The sequence below is a fragment of the Archocentrus centrarchus genome, unplaced genomic scaffold (genome assembly GCF_007364275.1).
Source record: "Archocentrus centrarchus isolate MPI-CPG fArcCen1 unplaced genomic scaffold, fArcCen1 scaffold_33_ctg1, whole genome shotgun sequence".
In the NCBI taxonomy this organism is placed as follows: domain Eukaryota; kingdom Metazoa; phylum Chordata; class Actinopteri; order Cichliformes; family Cichlidae; genus Archocentrus; species Archocentrus centrarchus.
In genome coordinates, this window is record NW_022060261.1 from 3,169,964 (window position 1) to 3,192,406 (window position 22,443).

At 40.2% G+C, this 22,443-nt stretch overlaps 2 protein-coding genes across 3 annotated transcripts; both read right to left on the bottom strand.

The window, feature by feature from the left end:
- Window positions 1-416: 416 nt before the first annotated feature.
- Window positions 417-4,458, bottom strand: LOC115776579 (CXADR-like membrane protein). The gene is made up of 3 exons (XM_030724303.1): window positions 4,193-4,458; window positions 2,099-2,449; window positions 417-984 (listed from the first exon to the last, which is right to left on the bottom strand). The coding sequence occupies exons 1-3, from the start codon at window positions 4,257-4,259 to the stop codon at window positions 773-775; spliced, it is 630 nt and encodes a 209-aa protein (XP_030580163.1). The 5' UTR covers window positions 4,260-4,458; the 3' UTR covers window positions 417-772.
- A 3,437-nt stretch (window positions 4,459-7,895) lies between these two features.
- Window positions 7,896-17,319, bottom strand: LOC115776574 (matrix remodeling-associated protein 8-like). Of its 2 annotated transcripts, XM_030724298.1 has the most exons (5): window positions 17,053-17,319; window positions 13,270-13,605; window positions 9,481-9,843; window positions 8,811-8,864; window positions 7,896-8,667 (listed from the first exon to the last, which is right to left on the bottom strand). In XM_030724298.1, exons 1-5 carry the CDS (start codon window positions 17,120-17,122, stop codon window positions 8,639-8,641), a joined length of 852 nt encoding a protein of 283 aa, XP_030580158.1. In that variant the 5' UTR covers window positions 17,123-17,319; the 3' UTR covers window positions 7,896-8,638. The 2 variants fall into 2 exon arrangements, with proteins under 2 accessions (XP_030580158.1, XP_030580157.1); XM_030724297.1 differs by having other exon boundaries at window positions 7,896-8,864.
- Between the last annotated feature and the right edge of the window lie 5,124 nt (window positions 17,320-22,443).

Here is a 22,443-nt window from a genome sequence, read left to right on the forward strand (position 1 = left end):
GGCCTTTACACAGCGGACGCATAAATTTCATACATTAAAAATATTTTTCGGACTCTCCTGTTCTTAATGCAGCCGTTCACACCAACCGCGTCATTTCACAGGATGAATTTGCAGCATTTATTTTTACAGCTGAAGTTCGATTTTTCTGACTTTCGTAAGCGAACAAACAGGTCTGACCAATCAGAGCGCTGCATTTAGCAACATGTGAGGTCATAGCTCAAAACGCGCACCAATGTACTGAATATACAGTGATGTGGGAACAATAAAATCATAATATTTGACCTCAGACTCACAGCTACACGCTGCTCCGGGTCTCTGATATTATCCTCTGCCTCCTCACATGTAATCCCAACTCTGCCAACAAGAGCTCAAACTGTCCCACTGACATCCTGAAATATGCGTGAAAGCGGCCGTGATGCAGCTTCAAACCATGAAACTCTCCCTGCTGCTGCTTTCTTATGAGTTGGATGAACCCATAAACTCTGTTTCTTCCTTCTCCTGAAACGTCACAACCTCATTACATCATCGCTTGATGTTACCTCATTGTTTTCACAGTGTGTTTTATGTGGACGAATTATTCACAACACGTCCGGTGTGTAATGGCCTTAAAGATGAATAAACGCTGCAGTTCAGAGTCAGTGACAGACAGCACAGATACACACTGTTGGTCTGAGTGTGAAGATGATGATAATCAGAGAAATGAGAAATAAAAACAAATTCTGTCAATCTGTCAACTACAGCCGTCTGCTGCCTCCTGGATGTTCAGGATAGTTCATATCTGTTTTGTCTTCATACAATATTCTTCAGGGTCCTGTAAAGACTGCAGAGGTGTTTGATCTTCAGAAATCTTAGGATCCTGTTGCTTTCTTTTGTAGATCGCAAAACCAACAACAGCAAGAACCACCAAAGGAACTAACAGACCAACTTTCAGTCCAACAGATCCATCCTCCTTCCCTGCAGCTTCTGTGTCTCCTTCTGCTTGATCTGCAGGTGAGAAATAGTGAGGTATCAGTTATCAGGTAGGCCATAAAGAAAAGAATCCATTTCCGCTTCTAGTGCAGTAGATAAGGTAAAAAAAAAGAAATGTGAATAAACCAGGAATATTTGCAATCCCTGCTTTTTCATTTTAAAACAGGAAACACATGATCATGACCAAAACACCACCTGGTTTTTAAAAATGGCCACTATAAATAAATCCTACATTTGCAATATCTGAACATCACCGATGCATACACTGTAAGGATGATTCATATTTATAGACAATAGAAAAATAAATAACAGTGAACACCCATCAGGGTTCAGACTAATTCTAATTTTATGGAATCGTTCCAAACGGAGGGGAAAAAGAACATCTGTAAGACCTAGGACATCAGTATTTTATCTCTATATTTTTTTATATATGTGTGTACAACTGTGCCAACTATAGTCTGGAAGTCCTGAGATGGCTGAGAACAACAGAGCTAAGATGGTCCCCGTGGTAATTGGAACACTTGGAGCAGTGACCCCCAAACTGGGAGAGTGGCTCCAGCAGATTCCTGGAACAACATCCGAGATCTCTGTCCAGAAGAGCGCAATACTGGGAACAGCTAAGATACTGCACAGGAGCCTCAAGCTCCCAGGCCTCTGGTAGAGGACCTGAGCTTGGAGGGCAAATGCAAGTGGGGAGTTTTTTATATACAGTATAGGACAGTGGAATAAATTTCATTACATCTGAAGTATTTAATGTCTCCACTGTTATCATCAGTGCCATGTGCACAGTGATCATTATCCTGTTAACAGTGTTACATCATTACTACTTATAACCCTGGATACTGTGGCTCCTCTGAAAGGAAAGCTTCAAATCAGAAGTGCCTGACTCCGTGGTATAATTCACAAAGGCACAGCTTAAAGCAGATAACCCGAAAGCTGGAGAGGGAATGGCGTCTCACTAAATTGCTATTTTTGTAGTTTAATGCTAGGGCATCTTACTATTCATCACTGATTGAAGAGAAAAAAAAATAATAATCAGCCCTGTAGCCAGGCCAGCTGCTTTTTACAAACAGCAACCAGGAAGCAGCTTCACCTCTGATCACAGACACACTCAGCTCTGATCACTCACCTGGAGGATCAACTCTCAGGTAGATGATGCTGATGAGCTCCCATGAGTGTGCTCCTTCCATGAAAACACTACAGTCATATGTTCCCTCATCATCAGTTGTCACATCCTTCAGGATCAAAGACGCGTCTCCATCCTTCATCTGTCTGTCCTGCAGATCCACCCGGTTCTTAAAAGATGGATGCTGCTTGGCTGTAACAAACTGACCATTGCGGTACATAAGCACATGTTCATTCTCCAGGTCAGTTCTGCTCCACTTTACAACAACGATTTTGTTCTTGTTGTTCTTGTTTGGAGCTCGACATGTCAGAGGAACATCCTGTCCAGTCTCAGCTGTGATGAGGGTTTCCTGGTCTGAAAGAGGAAACAACACAGAGCAGAGAGGTTAAAGGTCAAAGTACACTTATAAGCAGAGTGACTAACTTTAAATATTGAGGGCTTGGAGCCAAAGTAAGTGACATTTTGGTCAAAATTGAGATATATATATGTTAAATGAAAGCTCTTGATGTGCTCTATCTACTGTCTAAATTACAGAAGTAAAATATTCATAGAAACAGAGTTATTCCACAAAAACCAAAATACTTAAATCTGAATGCACACAAGTTGGTGCCAAAGGGGCTTAAAGTGCATTTACAACAAAGACAATATTGTTCATTAAGCATTGTGTCATCAATTAGTAAAAAGAAACATGCTTAAAAAACTAAAATCAGTAACAAAGTAAGAGCAAACTATGGTCATTTTTTGTTTTGTTCTGGCTCTCCTGTAAAGTTCGTGAAATGTCACTTACGCCACTTTGGTTCTAAACCCTCGATATGTTGTTTAATTCCTTTGATGTTTGAGTTTTGAGTCATGTTGGTTTCATTGATTTGACCCTGTGAACATCCAGCAGGTCAGCAGTGACCCACTGAGGGTTCAGCTGGATTTTAGCCTCATGCTAAACATGCAGAGTTTCAGGAACTAGCAGATGTTAGCTTCACACAACAACAACAACAACATGTCCTGATAATCAGTGAACACAATCTGAGAGAGAAAGCAGCCTCTGATTATCAGACACTGGGAGTCTCTGCATGCTGCCTTTATGGAGCTACAGATACACAAAGATACTGACTGCTGACACTACAACACATCACACTGACACACACACACACACACACACACACACACACACACACACACACACACACACACACACACACACACACACACACACACACGTAAGTCTATGGTATGGTGCTCCCGGCTAAAACTGCTAGAGCAGAAAAAAAATGATTTCATATCAGTCCACAAAGCTTTAAGTAAACCCTCCATCACATCTGGAGTAGTGACAGACATCAAGTCCACCCAGCCTCAAGTTTTATTCAATACACACAGACAAAGTGAATCAGAGGAATTACTGACCCTTACATAGTGTTCATATTCTACACCTTCAGAGTAAAGACAGGCCAAGAATTGTTTGTGTTTTTTCCAACACATTTAAAACAATCTATTTAAAATGTATAAAGTATTTGTAAGATGGATAAATAGATATTCCTTAATTCTTATTTTTTTTCCAAGAGTAGGGATATTTTGTGTATGTGTGTTTTTACTTCTACTTTACTTTCACAACACTCTTTTTGGAGATGTTTTCATTTCTTTGGAAAAACAGGACAACAGACATTTAGACATCATTTAGACAATGAGCCCTTATCTATCCTTTTTTGTTTGATTGGGAATGTATATTTTAAAAGCACCAGTTCTGACTGAATGTTGTTGTATGCTGCTACTTGCTTGTATTAAAAATAAAAATCGTTAAACCTAAACTGGTTGATCTAAAATCCATCTGCAAAGACCTGGAACAAAGTTGTAGCAACTGTAACATTGAGAATATTTTCATTTTTTATATTTTGGAGTTCCTTTAGTTAAACTACTCAAAATTTAAGTCTAAGAGAATGAAATTTATTGACAATAATTCATTACTTTTGCTGAAGCCATTAGTCGAAACAGGTCAAAGTTTGACCCGAACAATACGCAAGGATTAATGTATAAGGGAGCCTGTTACTCTTTCTTCCTCTTTCTCTCAGAGATGAACACAGTTCAGTTTCAACAGTTAAATCTCACCTGCACAGACAAACACGAAGACTTGGAACAGCAAAATCCAACACAGTGACGCAGTTTCAGCAGCCATTTCCGGGTTTGGGCTTCTAATGACTCTCCGACACTTATAAATGTGAATGTGTTGATATTTTCCGTAAATAACAGAACCCGAGTTTAAAACCTGACCACATGAGATTTCATTTAATAAATAAATGCAAATAAATCCACTCTTAGCCCAAATCTTTCTGAAGCTCGCTCCACACTTTCGCTTCAATGTCTCCTAAGGTTGCGTGATAATGACGTTTAGTAAGGGCGTCTGTAGACGTCACAGCCAGGCGACGAAGACTGTATGGCAGGCCGTTTATGGCAGGCCGTTTTAACATAAAATCCGTTTGTCTGACTATACATAATTACATTTCAGATATCTAAAACAGCATTTTGACTAGAGAAAACTACATTTTGACTATCCAGAATAGTAATTTAAGATATCCGCAATTACATTCTGACTAGTAAGAATAATAATTCAAGATATCTTTAATTACATTTTGACGAGTCAAAAATCCTTTCAAGATATCTCAAATTACATCACCGGATTCGTCATTTGACGGGTCACAAATCCGTAATTACAATTTACGATATCTAAAACGTAATTATGACTAGTCGAAATTACCTTTTAGTAGTGGTAATTGGTATCGAACAATATTAGCGTGATAGGATCGATGCTTTAGTTTGTTTGTCTCCTGTAAGTTCAGTGTGTTGCTCCTGTTCATCAGAGAGCAGATATGTCTGTGCAAAATCAGAGATTCTGTGCAGATTTCTGAAGCAGTCTTTAAGTACACGACTCTCGCGCTCTCCGCATATCCCATACTGAAGAGCTCTTTCTGTATTGTTGCATTTTATTACAATTTTGTCTATAACGGCCAGCGCCATCGCAGCCACCTGAAATTATACACAGGCAATTGTTTGGACAGCTCAGTACAGCACAAGGGGGCCTTCATGCAATCATTAAATTCAGATATCTAAAAGGTAATTTTGAGATATCTTAAATTGTCCGGTGACGTCATTTGAGATATCTTGAAAGGAATTTTCACTCGTCAAAATGTAATTGAAGAATTATTATTCTTACTAGTCAGAATGTAATTGCGGATATCTGGATAGTCAAAATGTAGTTTTAGATATCTGAAATGTAGTTATGGAGAGTCATACAAATGGATTTTATGTTAAAACAACCTGCTATAAAGGCAGCCTTCCTTTCCCCGGATTTAAAGGCTGGGTCGGGTGTTTTGTTTGTTTTTCCCATAAAACTTTGTATTAAAGGTTTACAATACTTCATATAATCAATATGACGATTACAAGATAAACACATAAAATCATGCAGAAGTAAATGTAGACATGAGATATGGCATATACAGTGCTTTGTAATAGACTAAAAAAAAGGTGGGCTTACAAAAGAGGCTTGCTTAATGAGATATAACATATTTTTTGCATAGGTCAACACTTTTAATCATTTTCTTATTGCAGTTTCTCGGATGCGAGTGTTTTAAAATGAAAAATGAGATCTGTTTGCAAAATAAGAGGTTCATTTAAAAATATGTATATAAAAATTGGCTAAAATAATTAAATTAACATATTGTTTGTTGCTAGAATAACAGGATTTGTAGAAAGATAATATGCCATGTTCTCCAAGTGCAATTTCTTTACCAAAGTTTAAATCTACCTGGAAATAATTCCAGAACAGTTACATATTAACAGAAAGTTAAGACCACCTACTGTTTTAAATAGAGTCTGGAATCATGTTCCACATAATATCTGGGTCTTTCAGGGAACTTCATATCCAATTCATTTTGATAATTTGGATAATGAGGAAAATTCTAGGAAGTACAACCACCCTCTGCTTGAGACAAAGACTTATTTTTTTAACCTTGTGTGGCTCATTTTTCCAGGTAGTCTGTCTCGTCAGGAGGTTTTATGTTGTGAAACTTGAAGAAAAGACAAGACATATGATGCCTTCAACAGGCCTTCTGCTTTGCTTTGCTCTGTATCATCTGCCATTAATTTCTTGTCATCCATTGATATCATAATTCCCAAATATCTAAATGTAGCCTACTAGGAGGATACTCCTAGACTTCAACGCTCATGTGGGCAATGACTGTGAGACCTGGAGGGGCGTGATTGGGAGGAACAGCCTGCCCGATCTGGACCTGAATGTTTTTTGTTATTGGACTTCTGTGCAAACCAGTTTGTCCATAACGAACACCATGTTCGAACATAAGGATGTTCATAATAGCACATGGCACCAGGACACCATAGGTCACAGTTTGATGATCGATTTTGTAATCGTATCACCAGATCTGCGGCCGTATGTTCTGGACACTCGGGTGATGAGAGGAGCTGAGCTGTCAGCTGATCACCACCTGGTGGTGAGTTGGATCAGGTGATGGGGGAGGATGCTGGACAGACCCAGTGATATAGATAAGGTGAGGAGTGCAGCCATTTGGGAGGGGCTCAGAGTAGAGCCGCTGCTCCTCCACATCAAAAGGAGTCTGTTGAGGTGGTTCGGGTATCTGATTAGGATGCCTCCTGGGCACTTCTTGGGTGAGGTGTTCCGGGCATGTCCTACCAGGAGGAGGCCCTAGGGCAGACCCAGGACACACTGGAGAGATTATACCTCTTGGCTGGCCTGGGAATGCCTCGGGGTCCCTCTGGATGAGATGGAGCAGGTGGCTGTGGAGAGGGAAGCCTGGGCTTCTCTGCTTTGGGGGCTGCTGCCCCGCGACCTGGATAAGTGGAAGAAATGGATGCATGGAAGAATGGACAATATTTCATCTAAATGTATCTCTTTAGTGTGTTCTTTATTTGAATAGTTTTTTTTTTAAATTGAATTCAGGATATCATCATCCATATTATTGTATAGATTTAGAGCAGAGCTTAATCTTTTTATGTGCATATTTTTTTTGTCATATGCAGTAGCTATTGTTCTGATTAAAAATGTGAAATTCCCAGTATTTTTTTTTAATGTGATTTAATTTCTTCTTGAACAAATTCAAGTGAATTTTTGAGTTCCTCAAAGGTGTTGCATTGTCTTTTATCATGTTTTCTAGTCGTCTGTTCTTTCATTAATGTTGATTATGAGAGCACCTATCATATTTGTCTGTAGCTCTTAGAGGTCACTGGTGTTGCTCTTTTTTGCATTGGAGTTGTTCAATGGAGCATTCAGGTAAAGCTTGCAGGACCATGTCTTCAACCTCTGGCTCACCTCAAAGTCAGTGTGTTCCTTCATTGGGAGCTTGCTGTTTGGTGTGGTTGGTGCTTTGTTTCTCTTCCTCCTGCTGACTTTAGAACGGTCAGTTTGATGCTTTGTTTTCTGTTTCTGCAAAGAGACATGAAGGAACCAAATGTAGAGCAGAAAGCTCTGAATTTCAGCTGAAGTTCATAACATAGAGAAACTGTAAAATGCTGCTGTGTGATTCTGATAACAGAGCAACAGGTGAGCTGCTGACACTGTTGTGAAGGCCACACAGTATCAGTGTAAAGTCATAAAATTTCAGGCTAAAAGGAAATTTAGGGAATTTTTTTTTACTGTCGTCAAATGTCAAAACAGGTCCAATTTGCCAAGGTACTTAAAGGCTAATAAAGAAAAGCTGAGGAGAACCTGTACATGAAGAATTTAACATTGTTTAGATTACTTTGCTTCCCTGTCACAAAAGTTAAGTAAAATAGGTTAGCAAGCTTCACAGTGCAGGATCAGAGGGAAAGAAATCAGAGTGTGGAAATACATAAATCTTTATTTTGATATAACTCTCATAACACTTAGTCAAATCAGTCAAAGTTAATCACCTGGTTTAGATAAAATATTATGCAAAACTATTGACTCAAAAATGTTATGTCAGCTAAATAGAGGGTTACTATATAACTTTTTTTTCTTTATATTTTATACAAACATGAAAAAGGTTAGTTAGGTTAAAGTCAGATTAAGTGCATTTAACTTAATGTAAGTTAAATGCACTTTATTTATACATATATACAAACTGACTCATTGGAGTTGTAGTTGATAAAACTTTAAGCCCAGATCCTGAACAGTGCATTGATTGTCTATGACTCACAGAATAACAACAAAAAAAAAAATAATAGTCACATTTCAGTCAGATTCTATATACACTGAAGTAGCTGACTCTATTTAGTGTGGCTCAAAGTACATACATGAAGTTTGACCTTACAAACAGCTGCTGATCCTGAAGATCAAATACAAAAACACAGACTCTGATATTACAGTGCATAAATTCATATGTTTGTAACACAGTTTTACTTGGTAAATCCCTGAACAGCCTGAAGATGAATAAATACTGTAGTTCAGTCACTGACAGCACACACACTGATGGTGTGAGTCTGAACATGATAATCAGAGAGATGAGATGGATGTTTTAACTGACTCACAGCTCTGCTGTGGACTGAAGATGATGATCAGCATCCTTAGTTTCTGTCTTCTTTCTTCATGGTTTCTGTCAACACAGAGTTTGGAAGAGCAGCCAAAGACTCAGAGGACTACAGTTAACAGGAGGCTAGTATCCATGTCGGTGCTGCAGATTATTATAGATCAGAAAACCACCACCAACAGCAGCAGCAAGAAGCAGAACTAACAGACCAGCGATCAGACCAACAGATCCTCCACCCTCTCTGGTTCCTCCTCCTGTTGGACCTGCAGGTAGAAACAGGTGTGAGGTGTCAGCTGTCAGGTAGGTGATGAGTGAAGAACAGAACAGAATCCATTTCCTCTGCTAGTGCAGAAGATTATGTAAAGAAGAAACTGTTCAAAATGTGAATAGACCATGAAACCTTTCATTCTGTGCTTTTATGTAAAAACTGAACACATGAAGAAACGGCTGCAGTCCATCCATGAAAAGACTGGATTTATATTTAGGGATACAATTCAGAAACACATTTTTTCCATGTGCCAAAAGATTATCAGTAAACTCGCATCAGCTCTTTGACTAACCGTTAGGGTCAGGGGTTAAAAAGAAATAATTAAGAAGTTTACACACTATCCCAGGTGCAACTTTGCATTCTCACAGATGAGGGTGTATAACATTACCACAAGAGAGCAGCAAAGAAAACTGATCAAGCCAATCACAGTGGGGCTGAATCTCTTCACATCTGTCAGATCACACGTACAGCTGTTTTAGCCTCATGCTAAATGAACATACAACAAGAACCTAAGAGATGTAGCCAAAAATAGGAGACAGTTTGAAAGCTTTCTGTTCAGGGTGTCTGAATGTTTTTTCTGATCACAGACACACTGAGCTCTACTGACTCACCTGGAAGAACTTTCAGGTAGATGATGCTGATGTGATCAGGTATCAGATTATCTCTCTTCCTGAGATTGTTTCCTGTCTTGATATGACACTTGTATGTTCCCTTGTCAGCAGTGTTCACATTCTTCAGGATCACAGACACGTCTCCATGCTTCATCTGTCTGTCCTGCAGATCCACCCTGTTCTTAAAGGATGGATGCTGGTGATCTGACACAAAGTGACCATGCTGGTAATAAAGGACATATTCTGACCCCAGGTCAGGTCTGCGCCACTCTACAAATATGATGTTATTGTTGTTATTTGAACTTCGACATGGCAGAATGGCATTTTCTCCAGGCTCTGCGGTGACGATGATGTTTTTCTTCTCTGAGAGAGGAAACAACACAAAGCAGAGAGGTTAAAGGTCAGAGTGCAATTATAACCAGAATTATTTACATTAAATGTGTTAATTTTTGGGCAGCACAGTGGTTAGCACTGCTGCCTCACAGCTAGAACGACATCTAGAAGGTCTGAGTTCGATTCCACCTTGGCCCGGGCCTCTCTGTGTGGAGTTTGCATGTTCCCCCATGTCCATGTGGGTTTCCTCCCACAGTCCAAAGACATGCACTTACTGGGGTTAGGTTAGCTGGTGGCTCTAAATTGCCCATAGGTGTGAATGTCTGTCTCTGTGTTACTGTAGCCCTGTGACAAGTTGGTGACCTGTACAGGTGTACTCTGCCTCTCGCACTATGACAGCTGGGATAGGCTCCAGCCTCCCTGCGACCCTGAACAGGATCAGTGGAAGAGGATGGAAGGATGTTAATGTTTAAACCTGATCACATGAAAGCTGAGTCAGAGAAAGTCTCTGACTGCATTCACAGATCTGTCCTTTCAGCTGCTCTCATCAACCTTTGAGGAAGAGGCTTCAGGGAGATGTTTGCTACGCTGGACTGTAGGACCATCACACATGTGTGCAGTAACACAACAGCAACACTGAAAGCAGCTCTAAGTTGGTCTGTTGTTGAAGGATTTCTGCACAGCAACAAAAATGTGACCTCTCTCCTCCATCAGTCATCATGTTTGTTACACACTCTGAAACTGGTGGAGGTTTGTGTGTGTACTAAGTGTGTTTCCACGAGCTGTGATTCAGTTTGACAGACTCACAACCACCACTACACCCATGCATGGAGTAACATCTGTCTCCCCCTCTGCTTTAACATAATGGTATAATCCCATGTCACCCTGTGTGATTGGCTGCATGGAGTCGGCTCTTCTCTTTCATTACCAAGCGTCGGCTCTTAGAGCCAGCTCTTTTATGAATGGCACATCACTAACATGCAGGTACCTCAGTGATCTGAAGCATCTTTGCATTGTTTGAGGCACACACATTATGACTGAATATCATGATATCAGGTTCTATTATAACTGCATTATAATAGTATTACCTGGGTGTGCTTGTTTAACTATGGGGGCATTTTCAATGAAGTACACTGTTTGTTCACCTGTGTTTCACAGAGACCTGCAAGGGGCAGGAGAGAAAAAACAGAAGAAAAAAGGCACTTTGGGGCAAAGGTTTTTCCTTTAAGGCCATGAGCTTCTGCTTTAATCTTAATACGACAGCGTCCGTCATGTTGAAAGGATGGATGACAGACTGCAGCAAAAGTTGTCTTTGTTCCATAACTCAGCAGTGAATGTTGGTCAGAGGTGGGAAGTAACAAAGTACAAATACTTCGTTACTGTACTTAAGTACATTTTTCAGGTTACTGCACTTTCTACTTCTTACATTTTCAAACAGACTCGTTACTTTAGGTTTAACACGTCTAAGAAAAGTTTTGCATTTCCACAGTCACCTCTACTATGGAGGACACAGAGAACAGAGCTGTGTTAAATTCCCTTTAACAGTTTGTGTCCTACAGAACAGATTCAAGCTGAGTGCATTCATTAGGATTAAAATTTAGATTGGAATAACATTTGTATTCTCATGTATTATTTTATATTATTATAATAATATATAATGAGGTTCAGTTAGCTTTACACAAAAATAGCTTGTAGAAACGTCCTCCAAAGAGCTACATTTACTTCTTACTTTGACTACAGAGCCTGTACTTTTTATTTTACTGAGTAAAGAAGTTGAACCAGTACTTCGACTTTTACCAAAGTATTTTTAACACAAGTACTTGTACTTCTACTTAAGTATAGAATGCCAGTTAGGGCTGCAACTAAAGATTATTTTGGCAGTCGAATAATCTGTCATTTTTGTTATCGATTAGTCAACGATTATTTCAATCTAACTCACCTGTTCAAGCCTGCCCACCTGATAACATCACCTTGTTCTCTTCTCACAATTAAATGACCCATAAAATACGAGTTTGAAACTAATCAAATGTACTTTTAACATTAATGTGACCATCACAATAAATATCAAATTAAAAATGCATATTAAAGCAAATGCAATTTTTATTTTTAATGATAATGTGCAAATAAATAAAAATGGCCTCTGTCCAAAAGTCAAATACGGCTTCAAATTAAATCAAAAAGATTTTTCGGTCCAAAACAGCTTGAAAAGTTTACAGATGATTCAGTTCATACAGAGGTTTATTATTCAGGATGAACGTGATATTAATATGAGGGAAAAAAATAGGAGCCCAACGTAACTGCTCCTATTGTCCTTCACTCGTTAGCTAACATCACTGAAATGGCACGGCTTAGCAAACATTATCCATGAGAGCTTGTTTCTGACAGGTAAACTAACAGAAACATTACTGTACAGACCTCAACAGGTATCTACGACGCACTAACGTACCCATCCAGAGCTGACGTCACAGCTCACAAGTGTTTTATTTACTTTTTATGCTACACAAGATAAAATTGTTGCTTCTCTGGTTAAATAATGTTTCCAGGGTTGTGGCGTTTTAAACGCTCAGCACTGCAGCTGATGCTGCCGTGGAAGGACAGCTCTGCTCTGCACAGTCTGCATTCAGCTTTATTTTGGTTTCTGTCAAATGCTCCCACCACCTTTGACAGTCTGTCTCTATTTTCTTTCATTTTCTCCACTTCCTCTCTGTTCCACTAGCGTTACGCTGTTCGGTTACTTTCTTCTTCGTTGGTATTGTTGTTGCTGGCAGACAATGGAGGCAATACTGCCCCCATATCTTCTTGTAGTGTATTGCAGTTACAAAATCACACGATAAGCGGAACAAAATAGATGAATGGGTTTAAAAGTACGACGCTTCGACGATGAAATTCCACGTCGAAAAATTTTTGTAGTCGACGTCATCGATTACGTCAATGAATCGTTGCAGCCCTAGTGCCAGTACTTTTGCCACCTCTGATGTTGGCTGTAACAACGCTAAAACTGTACAAGTATGAACCTGAGCTGGAGGAGGTGGCTGGGGAGAGGGAAGCCTGGGCTTCTCTGCTTTGGCTCTTGCCCCCACGACCCGGCCCCGGATAAGCAGAAGAGAATGGATGGATGGATGTTTAGCATGTATTTTGTAATATTTTGTTTCATTTGATACTGTTAGAGTTTTGTTTTCCCCTTTTTTGTGAGATGTGTTTTGTGAGTTTATAAAACGAATCCCTTTTTCCCATTGTATTTTTTAATCAAAATTTTCACGGTGCACAACGAAGGTGTAAAATGGAAATAATTAAGCACCTGTCGAGACTCTCCCAAGGTTAGCTACACCAACAGCTGCTAAACATCTGTCTGCCTCCAACATCCAGCAGGTCATCCACACAACACACAAAGAATCATCAGCAACCAGGAAGCAGCTTCACCTCTGATCACAGACACACTCAGCTCTGATCACTCACCTGGAGGAACAATAGTAAGAGAGGTGATGTTCCTGACACTCCATGAACGAGTTTCTTCCATTAAGATGTGACACTCGTATGTTCCTGTGTCATTAATCGTCACGTTCTTCAGGATCACAGACACGTCTCCATCCTTCATCTGTCTGTCCTTCAGATCCACCCGGTTCATAAAGGATGGATGCTGGTTATCTGTATCAAAGCTCCCATCCTGGTACAAAAGCACATATTCTGACTCCAGGTCAGCTCTGATCCAGTTTACACCTAAGATCTTGTCATTTGGAGCTCGACATGTCAGAGTAACGTTCTGTCCAGGATCAGCTGTGAGGGTTTTCTGCTCTGAAAGAGGAAACAACACAGAGCAGAGAGGTTAAAGGTCAAAGAACAATTATGAGCAAATTATTTAAGTTAATTACATTTAAGTAAGTTTTTTTTTTTTTAATTAACCTCTAAACATCTAACAGGTCACCAGTGAACCACAGAGGGTTAGTGTGAATTACTGCTTTGCGATAAGACAATAAAGATAATTATTGCAAAGGGCCTAGCATAGTCACGTCCCAGTGTTTTACATGTAGCGCCGGCCAATAGAAACATAAAATGCTGTGACTTTTTACCTCCTGGGTCCTCCTCTTTGCTGTGGTCAGTTTTATTAAGGTGCAAACACATTTGTCCAACTAAATTTTTTGCTTTGTACCAACTTGAGGGAAGTACCAGGAAATGCAGGGAAGGAAATGACGGTGTTTCACTGGAGGTACACTTCAGGTTATGCTGTAAAACTTCAAAAATAACTAACAATATTAGACCTAATAAAAATATCAGGCCAAGATTAACAGATTTATGGCATTTTTCTATAACAATGTCAGGGCTGCAGCTCCATCTGTTGGCAGATCACTGCATAATATTTAAGACATTTACCGGCACTGGGTATCAATTAAAATCTCAGTAAGGCTCAGTTAGGCTAACTGACTAGTACATCTGATACCAACTACTGACAACAGCCACGATTAGTCATCTAATGCAGTGCCTTGCGAAAGTATTCGGCCCCCTTGAACTTTTCAATCTTTTGCCACTTTTCAGGCTTCAAACATAAAGATATAAAATTAAAATTTTTTGTGAAGAATCAACAACAAGTGGGACACAATCGTGAAGTGGAATGAAATTTATTGGATGTGTCAAACTTTTTTAACAAATAAAAAACTGAAAAGTGGGGCGTGCAATATTATTGGGCCCCTTTACTTTCAGTGCAGCAAACTGACTCCAGAAGTTCAGTGAGGATCTCTGAATGATCCAATGTTGTCCCAAATGACTGATGATGATAACTAGAATCCACCTGCTTGTAATCAAGTCTCCGTATAAATGCACCTGCTCTGTGATAGTCTCAGGGTTCTGTTCAAAGCGCAGAGAGCATGATGAAGACCAAGGAACACACCAGGCAGGTCTGAGATACTGTTGTGGAGAAGTTCAAAGTCGGATTTGGTTACAAAAGATTTCCCAAGCTTTAAAACATCTCAAGGAGCACTGTGCAAGCAATCATACTGAAATGGAAGGAGTATCAGACCACTGCAAATCTACCAAGACCCGGCCGTGCCTCTAAACTTTCATCTCTAACAAGGAGAAGACTGATCAGAGATGCAGCCAAGAGGCCCATGATCACTCTGGATGAACTGCAGAGATCTACAGCTGAGGTGGGAGAGTCTGTCCATAGGACAACAATCAGTCTTACACTGCACAAATCTGGCCTTTATGGAAGAGTGGCAAGAAGAAAGCCATTTCTCAAAGATATCCATAAAAAGTCTCGTTTAAAGTTTGCCACAAGCCACCTGGGAGACACACCAAACATGTGGAAGAAGGTGCTCTGGTCAGATGAAACCAAAATCGAACTGTTTGGCCACAATGCAAAACGATATGTTTGGCGTAAAAGCAACACAGCTCATCACCCTGAACACACCATCCCACTGTCAAACATGGTGGTGGCAGCATCATGGTTTGGGCCTGCTTTTCGTCAGCAGGGACAGGGAAGATGGTCAAAATGGATGGGAAGATGGATGGGGACCCAAATACAGGACCATTCTGGAAGAAAACCTGTTGGAGTCTGCAAGAGACCTGAGACTGGGACGGAGATTTATCTTCCAACAAGACAATGATCCAAAACATAAAGCCAAATCTACAATGGAACGGTTCACAAATAAACGTATCCTGGTGTTGGAACGGCCAAGTCAAAGTCCAGACCTGAATCCAATCGAGCATCTGTGGAAAGAGCTGAAAGACTGCTGTTCACAAACGCTCTCCATCCAACCTCACCGAGCTCGAGCTGTTTTGCAAGGAAGAATGGGCAAGAATTCAGTCTCTCGATGTGCAAAACTGATAGAGACATACCCCAAGAGACTTGCAGCTGTAATTGCAGCAAAAGGTGGCGCTACAAAGTATTAACACAAGGGGGCTGAATAATACTGCACTACCCAACTTTTCAATTTTTTATTTGTTAAAAAAGTTTGACGCATCCAATAAATTTCATTCCATTTCACGATTGTGTCCCACTTGTTGTTGATTCTTCACACAAATTAAAATTTTATATCTTTATGTTTGAAGCCTGAAATGTGGCAAAAGGTTGAAAAGTTCAAGGGGGCCGAATACTTTCGCAAGGCACTGTAACTAGTCAAGCACATCCCTAATATCTATACATGTGACTCAACTGCTGGTGACCTCCTGCTCAGGGCCCAAGAAGATGTGGTACTCGGATCCACAGCACTCGCATGGACTGGGTTTACCACTGCATTCATGGCAGCAGGAGGTTTGCATCACCCTAGAGAGGACAACCTAAACCATCACCAGCGAGCACAGGGACACAACCAGTAACCCCCCTGGCACAGAATAAGCCCATGGCACAGGCTGAGGGCTTGGTGCTGGCAGTGTGCAAATAATACCCAAATAATCCTAACATCCATCATCCATGTAGTTAGGAAAAACAATCTCCATTTACAGTTTTCCTTCAGTTACATTTGGGATTCATTCTTCCTCAGTTCTAATACAGGGATCTAGCCAGAATTAATTCACAAGCCAGGCAGCATCAGCATGGTAGTGCCAATTGGGGTCATGGTGGAACAATTGCAAACCAGTGAAATTCTCAGCCAGGAACTGTTGGCTAGAACCCTGTACTGTGAAAGAAATCCACTCAGTGGAAACAACGAATTCACAGCAGCTTGCAGGACAGGATTTCTAAGCAAAAAGTTAATAAGGTTTTCTAACTTAGACTGCGAGTTTTAAAACAGTCTTTATGTACAATAAATATGAAAGTCTTATAAATTATTATTATTGTGGCAAGCTGCTGTATTAGATATAAATGTATACTCAAGTGTTTGGTGCTCAGAGAGGTTATATATCAGCACAAGAACATTTTGGAGGACTCAAAGACCTTGGTTTTTATTTTCTGAAACTTAGATGTTGAATGAGTTCATGCAGGTTCCACAGAACAAAATCATATAATAACCAAACCCAATCTGTGAGAGAAAGCAGCCTCTGATTATCAGACACTGAGTCTCTGCATGCCGCCTTTACACTCACAAAGATACTGACTGCTGACACTACAACACATCACACTGACACACACGTTTGTTTCTGTAACATCTAGATTACAGTGAAACATGCTAAGTCCACACAGCCTCGAGTCTCCTTCACACACAAACTGAATCAGTATGAAAATTAACATAATTAACATACAAACTAGTCTGATTCTCTTCATTCCTCTTTATCATATCAGACAAAACACTCTTAACAGATAAATCTCACCTGCAGAGACAAACACGAAGGCCACCGCAAACAGCAAAGCGAAACAGAGTGACGCAGTTACAGCAGCCATTTCCTGGTTCTCAAGGCTGAATGCCGTGACATCTAGTTTGTTCTAAATATCTCCGTTTGGTGTTATTTTCAGCGAATAATACAACCTGGGTTTAAAAAGCCTACATAATATTAAAGTTAAGGTTCAAGTAAAGCTTGAGGTCACGGCGAAAACAGATCCGTCTCTCACCCGATCACTCAGAATCAGAATGTTACAGTCGCATAAAGTGACGTTTGGTCGCGTCAGAGTGAAGCGTCATTAGTCTCCGCCCATGTTTTTTCTTTCTTTCTTTCTATTACCATATACAGCGAGCAGGCGCATGCACAGACTTGTTGGAGGGCAGGTGCTCAAGCCAAAAAAGGCGATCATCACCAAAATTATTCATAAAATGATAAAAAGCCATACTGTGCAAACTTTTTAATAACCAAACAATATATTAAATAACCTTCAAAAAATATTCTAACTTTAAACTTATCCAAACTCTGCTCTGATAAATGAAATAACAAATAAAGCATTCATTGTGCTCTGTAAAATACAAATATGTACTAAGGAGGAGAGGCTCTCTGCTGAGGTGAATGAGCAGGATTGTTCAAGTAGCATGTATATCCAGCAGTAGATGCTTCACAGGAGCATCTTCCTTGGTGCCATCTCAGAAGATTTTGATGACCTCACTGTGGTTTATTTGTATGTCTTACTCAAATGGAAGCAGGATTAGATCAGAGATTTGCATCTGGATTTCGGGTGCTTGTCCAGAGGACACATAGGCTACTGTTGGAGAGTAGAAGGACTGTATGATTGTGCCAGTTGGACTTCCAGCGATGCTCCTCTGAAATCTCCTGTTGACTTCTGTAGTCAGGGTATCAATAAATATATAGTACACATTCTTCCTGTAGTAAGACTCCACAGAGTCAAACTCATCACTGATTTTAAATGCACTTGTGCTGTTTTGGAAACACACTGACACTTTGTTCCCTTTCCTGACCAGACACTACAGTATAGGTAAAGGAATATTGAGTCTGTGCCTTCTGTGACACACCTCAGAATATATCAGCAAACTTCTCCTCAGACCTCAGTGCTTATATTGTGTGAAGTACACCATCAATTAGCTTGTAGGCTGCAGAGTGGGCCAGGCTTTCTTCTTGCGGAGAGTTTGATGCAAGAGCAGTGACTTACAATGCTGGGGTGTTGATATCCATGCAGAGGATGAATGAGAATTTTTTGTAAATTTTTGCATCCCCTAGGACCAGGTCAGGTGAATCTCTTTCACAGGTCATTAGCATCATTATAGCTTTCAGATTTCTCTTAAGGGACTTCAGTGCTTGTTCCCTGCAAGCCTAATGGGTATCTGACAGCCTCTTAAGTTCCACAATGTGTCCTTCTGCATTCAGGGACTGCTGCCATCTAACTTAGGCAGCATGGCACTTCTCCACAAGGTTGAAGGTAACAAAATGCTTATGTGACTTTGAGGCTTCCACCTGGACCAAATTCAAGTAGTGTGCTTTGCAGTGCCCATAGAAGACCTTCTCACTGAGTGTGTGTATTCTGACTTGAAGACCTTTGTACTGTACATGCCACTCATGTTGGCTGTTCCATCGTAGCCCTGGCCACACATATGTTTGAGCTCCAGACCATTCTTCTGTAGAAGGGAGACTACAGTATTCTGCTGCTCCTGGCCTGTTGTTGCATCAATGTTGCAAATTTCAATAAACCTCTCCTTTATATGCTTTTGATGTAGATATTGCACCACCAGTGACACCTTTTCTTTGTTGGAAAATCAGTGGTCTCATCCAAGAGAATGGAGTACATTGCAGCTTCTTGGAGTTCTCTTTCGCTCTCCCTCCTGATGTATGTACCTAGTGCTGTGATTATGTCATTTTGGCTTCTGTTTGACAGCAGTGACACCTGGAGCCTTTTTCTAGTGACTTTCACTCTTCCAGAAAGTTATCACAGTTCTTACTTGAGTAACTCCCATCGCCACAGGGGAATCGAAGTCCCTGTCGGTGTCTTTCTGTTTGTCTGCCTCTCCCGCTCTCTGCCTTCCATTCCCTTTACATCTGATACATCAAATGAAGTCTGGAGGGCCTTATTTTGGTAATTGTTCCACCTCACCATGTTTGTCATGTGGACCTCTCTGACAGAAGGCTGCTTGATTTGATTTTCTCAGGAACAGTACTCCACTTTCTGATGCCAATATGCCACTCCTTTCTGCATCGAATCAGTACATGCACACATCGAATCAGTACACGGGGAATACTCCAGTCACACATTTCCAGAAAACGCTTTTGGAAGGACCACCCCTCATCACTTTTGTGAAAAACCATATGTGGTTGCCAGGGCCCTGCACTGCAGTGCATAGAAATGCAGCTGTGATTGCACCAGATGTGAAATGCTTCAGCATGGGATGGCTCTTTAGGATGTGGCATGGTAGCTATTTTTGCAATTGCATCCTCACTTTCATCAACAACTGTCACCTTGCCTTACCCTCATCTTGACTCATCTCATCAGGCAACACTGTTTCTGTTGCTGCCCTCTGAACCTGACAGTCCTACACTCTGCCTGTCCATCCTCACCAGTGATGGGCTTCTCTGGATCATGTAGTGATACTGATTTGCTTTACTGGTGCGTATGGCCTAAACCAGGGTAAAAGAGCTACCATGAGCTGCATGCTGTAGTTAGTTTTCTTTCTGCCTTTGTTACCTTTCTTTTGTTGGCATTATGCTGCAAACTTTGTAAATTAGATAAATCAGTGTTGTGCATAATAATCAAGAATACTTATTGAATCTGATGATACTTTATTGATCCCACAATGGGGAAATTACAGTTAACAGAACACCCATCCAAGAAGACAAAACAAACATGGGGAGATAGGTGAACTGTGGCCATAAAGGGGAGAACACATCATTCAGGTGCTTGCTCATAGTTGTTTTGACTGTTGGGTTTTCTCTGTATTATTGTAGGGTTTTTACCTACAATACAAAGCGCCTTGAGGCGACTGTTTGTTTTGATTTGGTGCTATATAAATAAAATTGAATTGAATTGACTCTTTAGAAACAAACCAGGAAGCAGCTTGACCTCGGATCACAGACACACTCTACTCTACTGACTCACCTGGAGGATCAGCTCTCAGGCAGATGATGATGTTGCACTCCAGTGAGTGTGATTTTCACATGAAGTCATAAAAACGCTCAAAGTCCATTATCAGCAGCCACCATATTCTTTAAAGATGCATGTCCAGACTTCATTTGTTCACCTGATCCCTATTCATCCCCCAGTTCTTAAACGAGTCTGGTCTACTTGATCAAATCCTGGTACAAGTAGCTACATATAATCTCCCAGATCAGGTCTGCTCGCTCTACACACCTATACTATTGTTGTTGTCCAGACTCAGCTGCAATGAATTAACTATCAACAGTTTTCCTAGGTTGCGGCTCAGAGGAAATATGGAAAACTGTCACACCTTAGCCGTTGCACAGGATATGTGCACAGATGTAACTACAAACCTTAAACAGTTAGCATACTTGGCATGCAGCAGCTACAAGAATACTGTGGAATAAAATTATGAGACCTTTTAGATTTGCACAAATAATGGTAAATGGACTAGTTCTTATATAGCACTTCACTACTCTAAGCACTCATACAACACATTTACATTCATACAAGCACTTTCAATCAATCAATCAATCAAATACTTTATTATCCCCGAGGGGCAATTTGTTTTGCAGCCAACAGCAAAATAAATAAATCTATAACGTGTAAATAAGCTAGTGCATTTACTGTCTAACATTCACACACAAATGCTTGTGTCAGAGAGCTACTTGAGGTTCAGTATCTTGCCAATGGAGCAGCCAGGAATTGAACCACCAACCTTCTGATTAGTAGGTGACCTGCTCTACCTCCTGAGCCACTGCCACCCCAAACAACAACAACTGCTTTATCAAACACTAGTTTTGATCACACAAATGAGCTCCTTGCTGCACCACTGAGCCAGTAAACCACCACATAACAAACATGTTCCAGTTATTATGGCAGTGGGATGACCTACAACATAAACACTGTTACACTGAGTTCACTGACCCACGTTTGCACCAAAAGAAAACGTCTCTCTTCTCCTGCTCTGTCACTGCAATCTCAGGCAGATATTTTTTTGCACTTTTATAACTGTGGCTACATTTCTCTCTTTTCTGTGCATGCACCATAGTAAATATACAGCAGTTTTGGGGGGTTTTTTACATGGCAAAGTGACTTCAGCCGAATGCACAGTGCACTGTGCTCTCTCTGCTGATATCAGTCAGTGGAGCTCACCTAGCAGTGTCTTTCTTTCTCTCATCTCTATACCATACCATACCATACCATCTTTATTTATAAAGCACTTTAAAACAACCACAGCTGACACAAAGTGCTGTACATTAAAACACAAATAAATAAATAAATAACAATTATGACCGCAATCATTTGAATAAGCCAGTATCTAATTACACTGTGGATCTTGGTGTTTAACTGAATGGATGGCCCATATTGTTCTTCACAGTACACAGTAAAAATAATAATGAATTATACATGTGTGTGGCATTTGGCATCTTTGCACTGCATACACCTGGAGGCTTTGCTGGTGTGACAGACCCCAGCCTCTATCAAGCCTGTGCTTAGAGCTTATAAAAGATTTAATAATGATAATAAATATAACCAAGAGCAGCAATAATAGCCCCTTATCAGCCGCAAATTGGTGCTGGTGCTGAATTTAACCCCTGCTGGCCAACAATTCTAGTGTTAGCAATGACCAAAACATTTTCCCTTATTATATGATCATGTCCATAAAATATAAAAGCCATCACAATGGAAATGTGTATCAAATTTCATTTAAACCAAAACTTCAAGGTCTGATCTTTATTCAAACCACTTTTTAGGTGGATGGGGTAAAACTCAGAGGAGTAGTAGCTCAAAGCATACATGACATTTTGTGTCACCATTAGGTGGAGCTCTAACAATATTTTACTATTGACATATCACTATTTTCAGGGCAGGACTCTTAGCATTACATTAGGCTGCATAATTAGACTATAAAGCCTTTACCTTAAAATATAAAGTGCCTTGATGTGACTGCTGTGCGGTATATAAATAAAATTGAACTGAATTGAATAATTTTAGATACATATATGAAGCATAGGTCTTACTTACATAGACTGATTTGTTTGTTTGTTTGTTTGTTTTTAGGTGGCGCTGTGCGTGCAGCCATTTTGACATGATCAGTGATCACAGCCATAGAAACCAAAAGCCTTCCTCACAATGGAGGTGTGTTCCAAATATAAGTTTTTGAGCTCTTCAACAACCACTTCTTCTTTCAT

Excerpts from the sequence above, each read along its gene's own strand:
- LOC115776579 (XM_030724303.1), bottom strand. The coding sequence starts at position 4,259 with ATGGCTGCTGAAACTGCGTCACTGTGTTGGATTTTGCTGTTCCAAGTC. Across the intron at positions 2,450-4,192 it reads CTTCGTGTTTGTCTGTGCAG|ACCAGGAAACCCTCATCACA; the intron begins GTGAGATTTAAC and ends TTCCTCTTTCAG. Across the intron at positions 985-2,098 it reads CCTGAGAGTTGATCCTCCAG|ATCAAGCAGAAGGAGACACA; the intron begins GTGAGTGATCAG and ends TCTCACCTGCAG.
- LOC115776574 (XM_030724297.1), bottom strand. The coding sequence starts at position 17,122 with ATGGCTGCTGTAACTGCGTCACTCTGTTTCGCTTTGCTGTTTGCGGTG. Across the intron at positions 9,844-13,269 it reads TCTTACTATTGTTCCTCCAG|AGAAGAAAAACATCATCGTC; the intron begins GTGAGTGATCAG and ends TTCCTCTCTCAG. Across the intron at positions 8,865-9,480 it reads CTACCTGAAAGTTCTTCCAG|GTCCAACAGGAGGAGGAACC; the intron begins GTGAGTCAGTAG and ends TTCTACCTGCAG.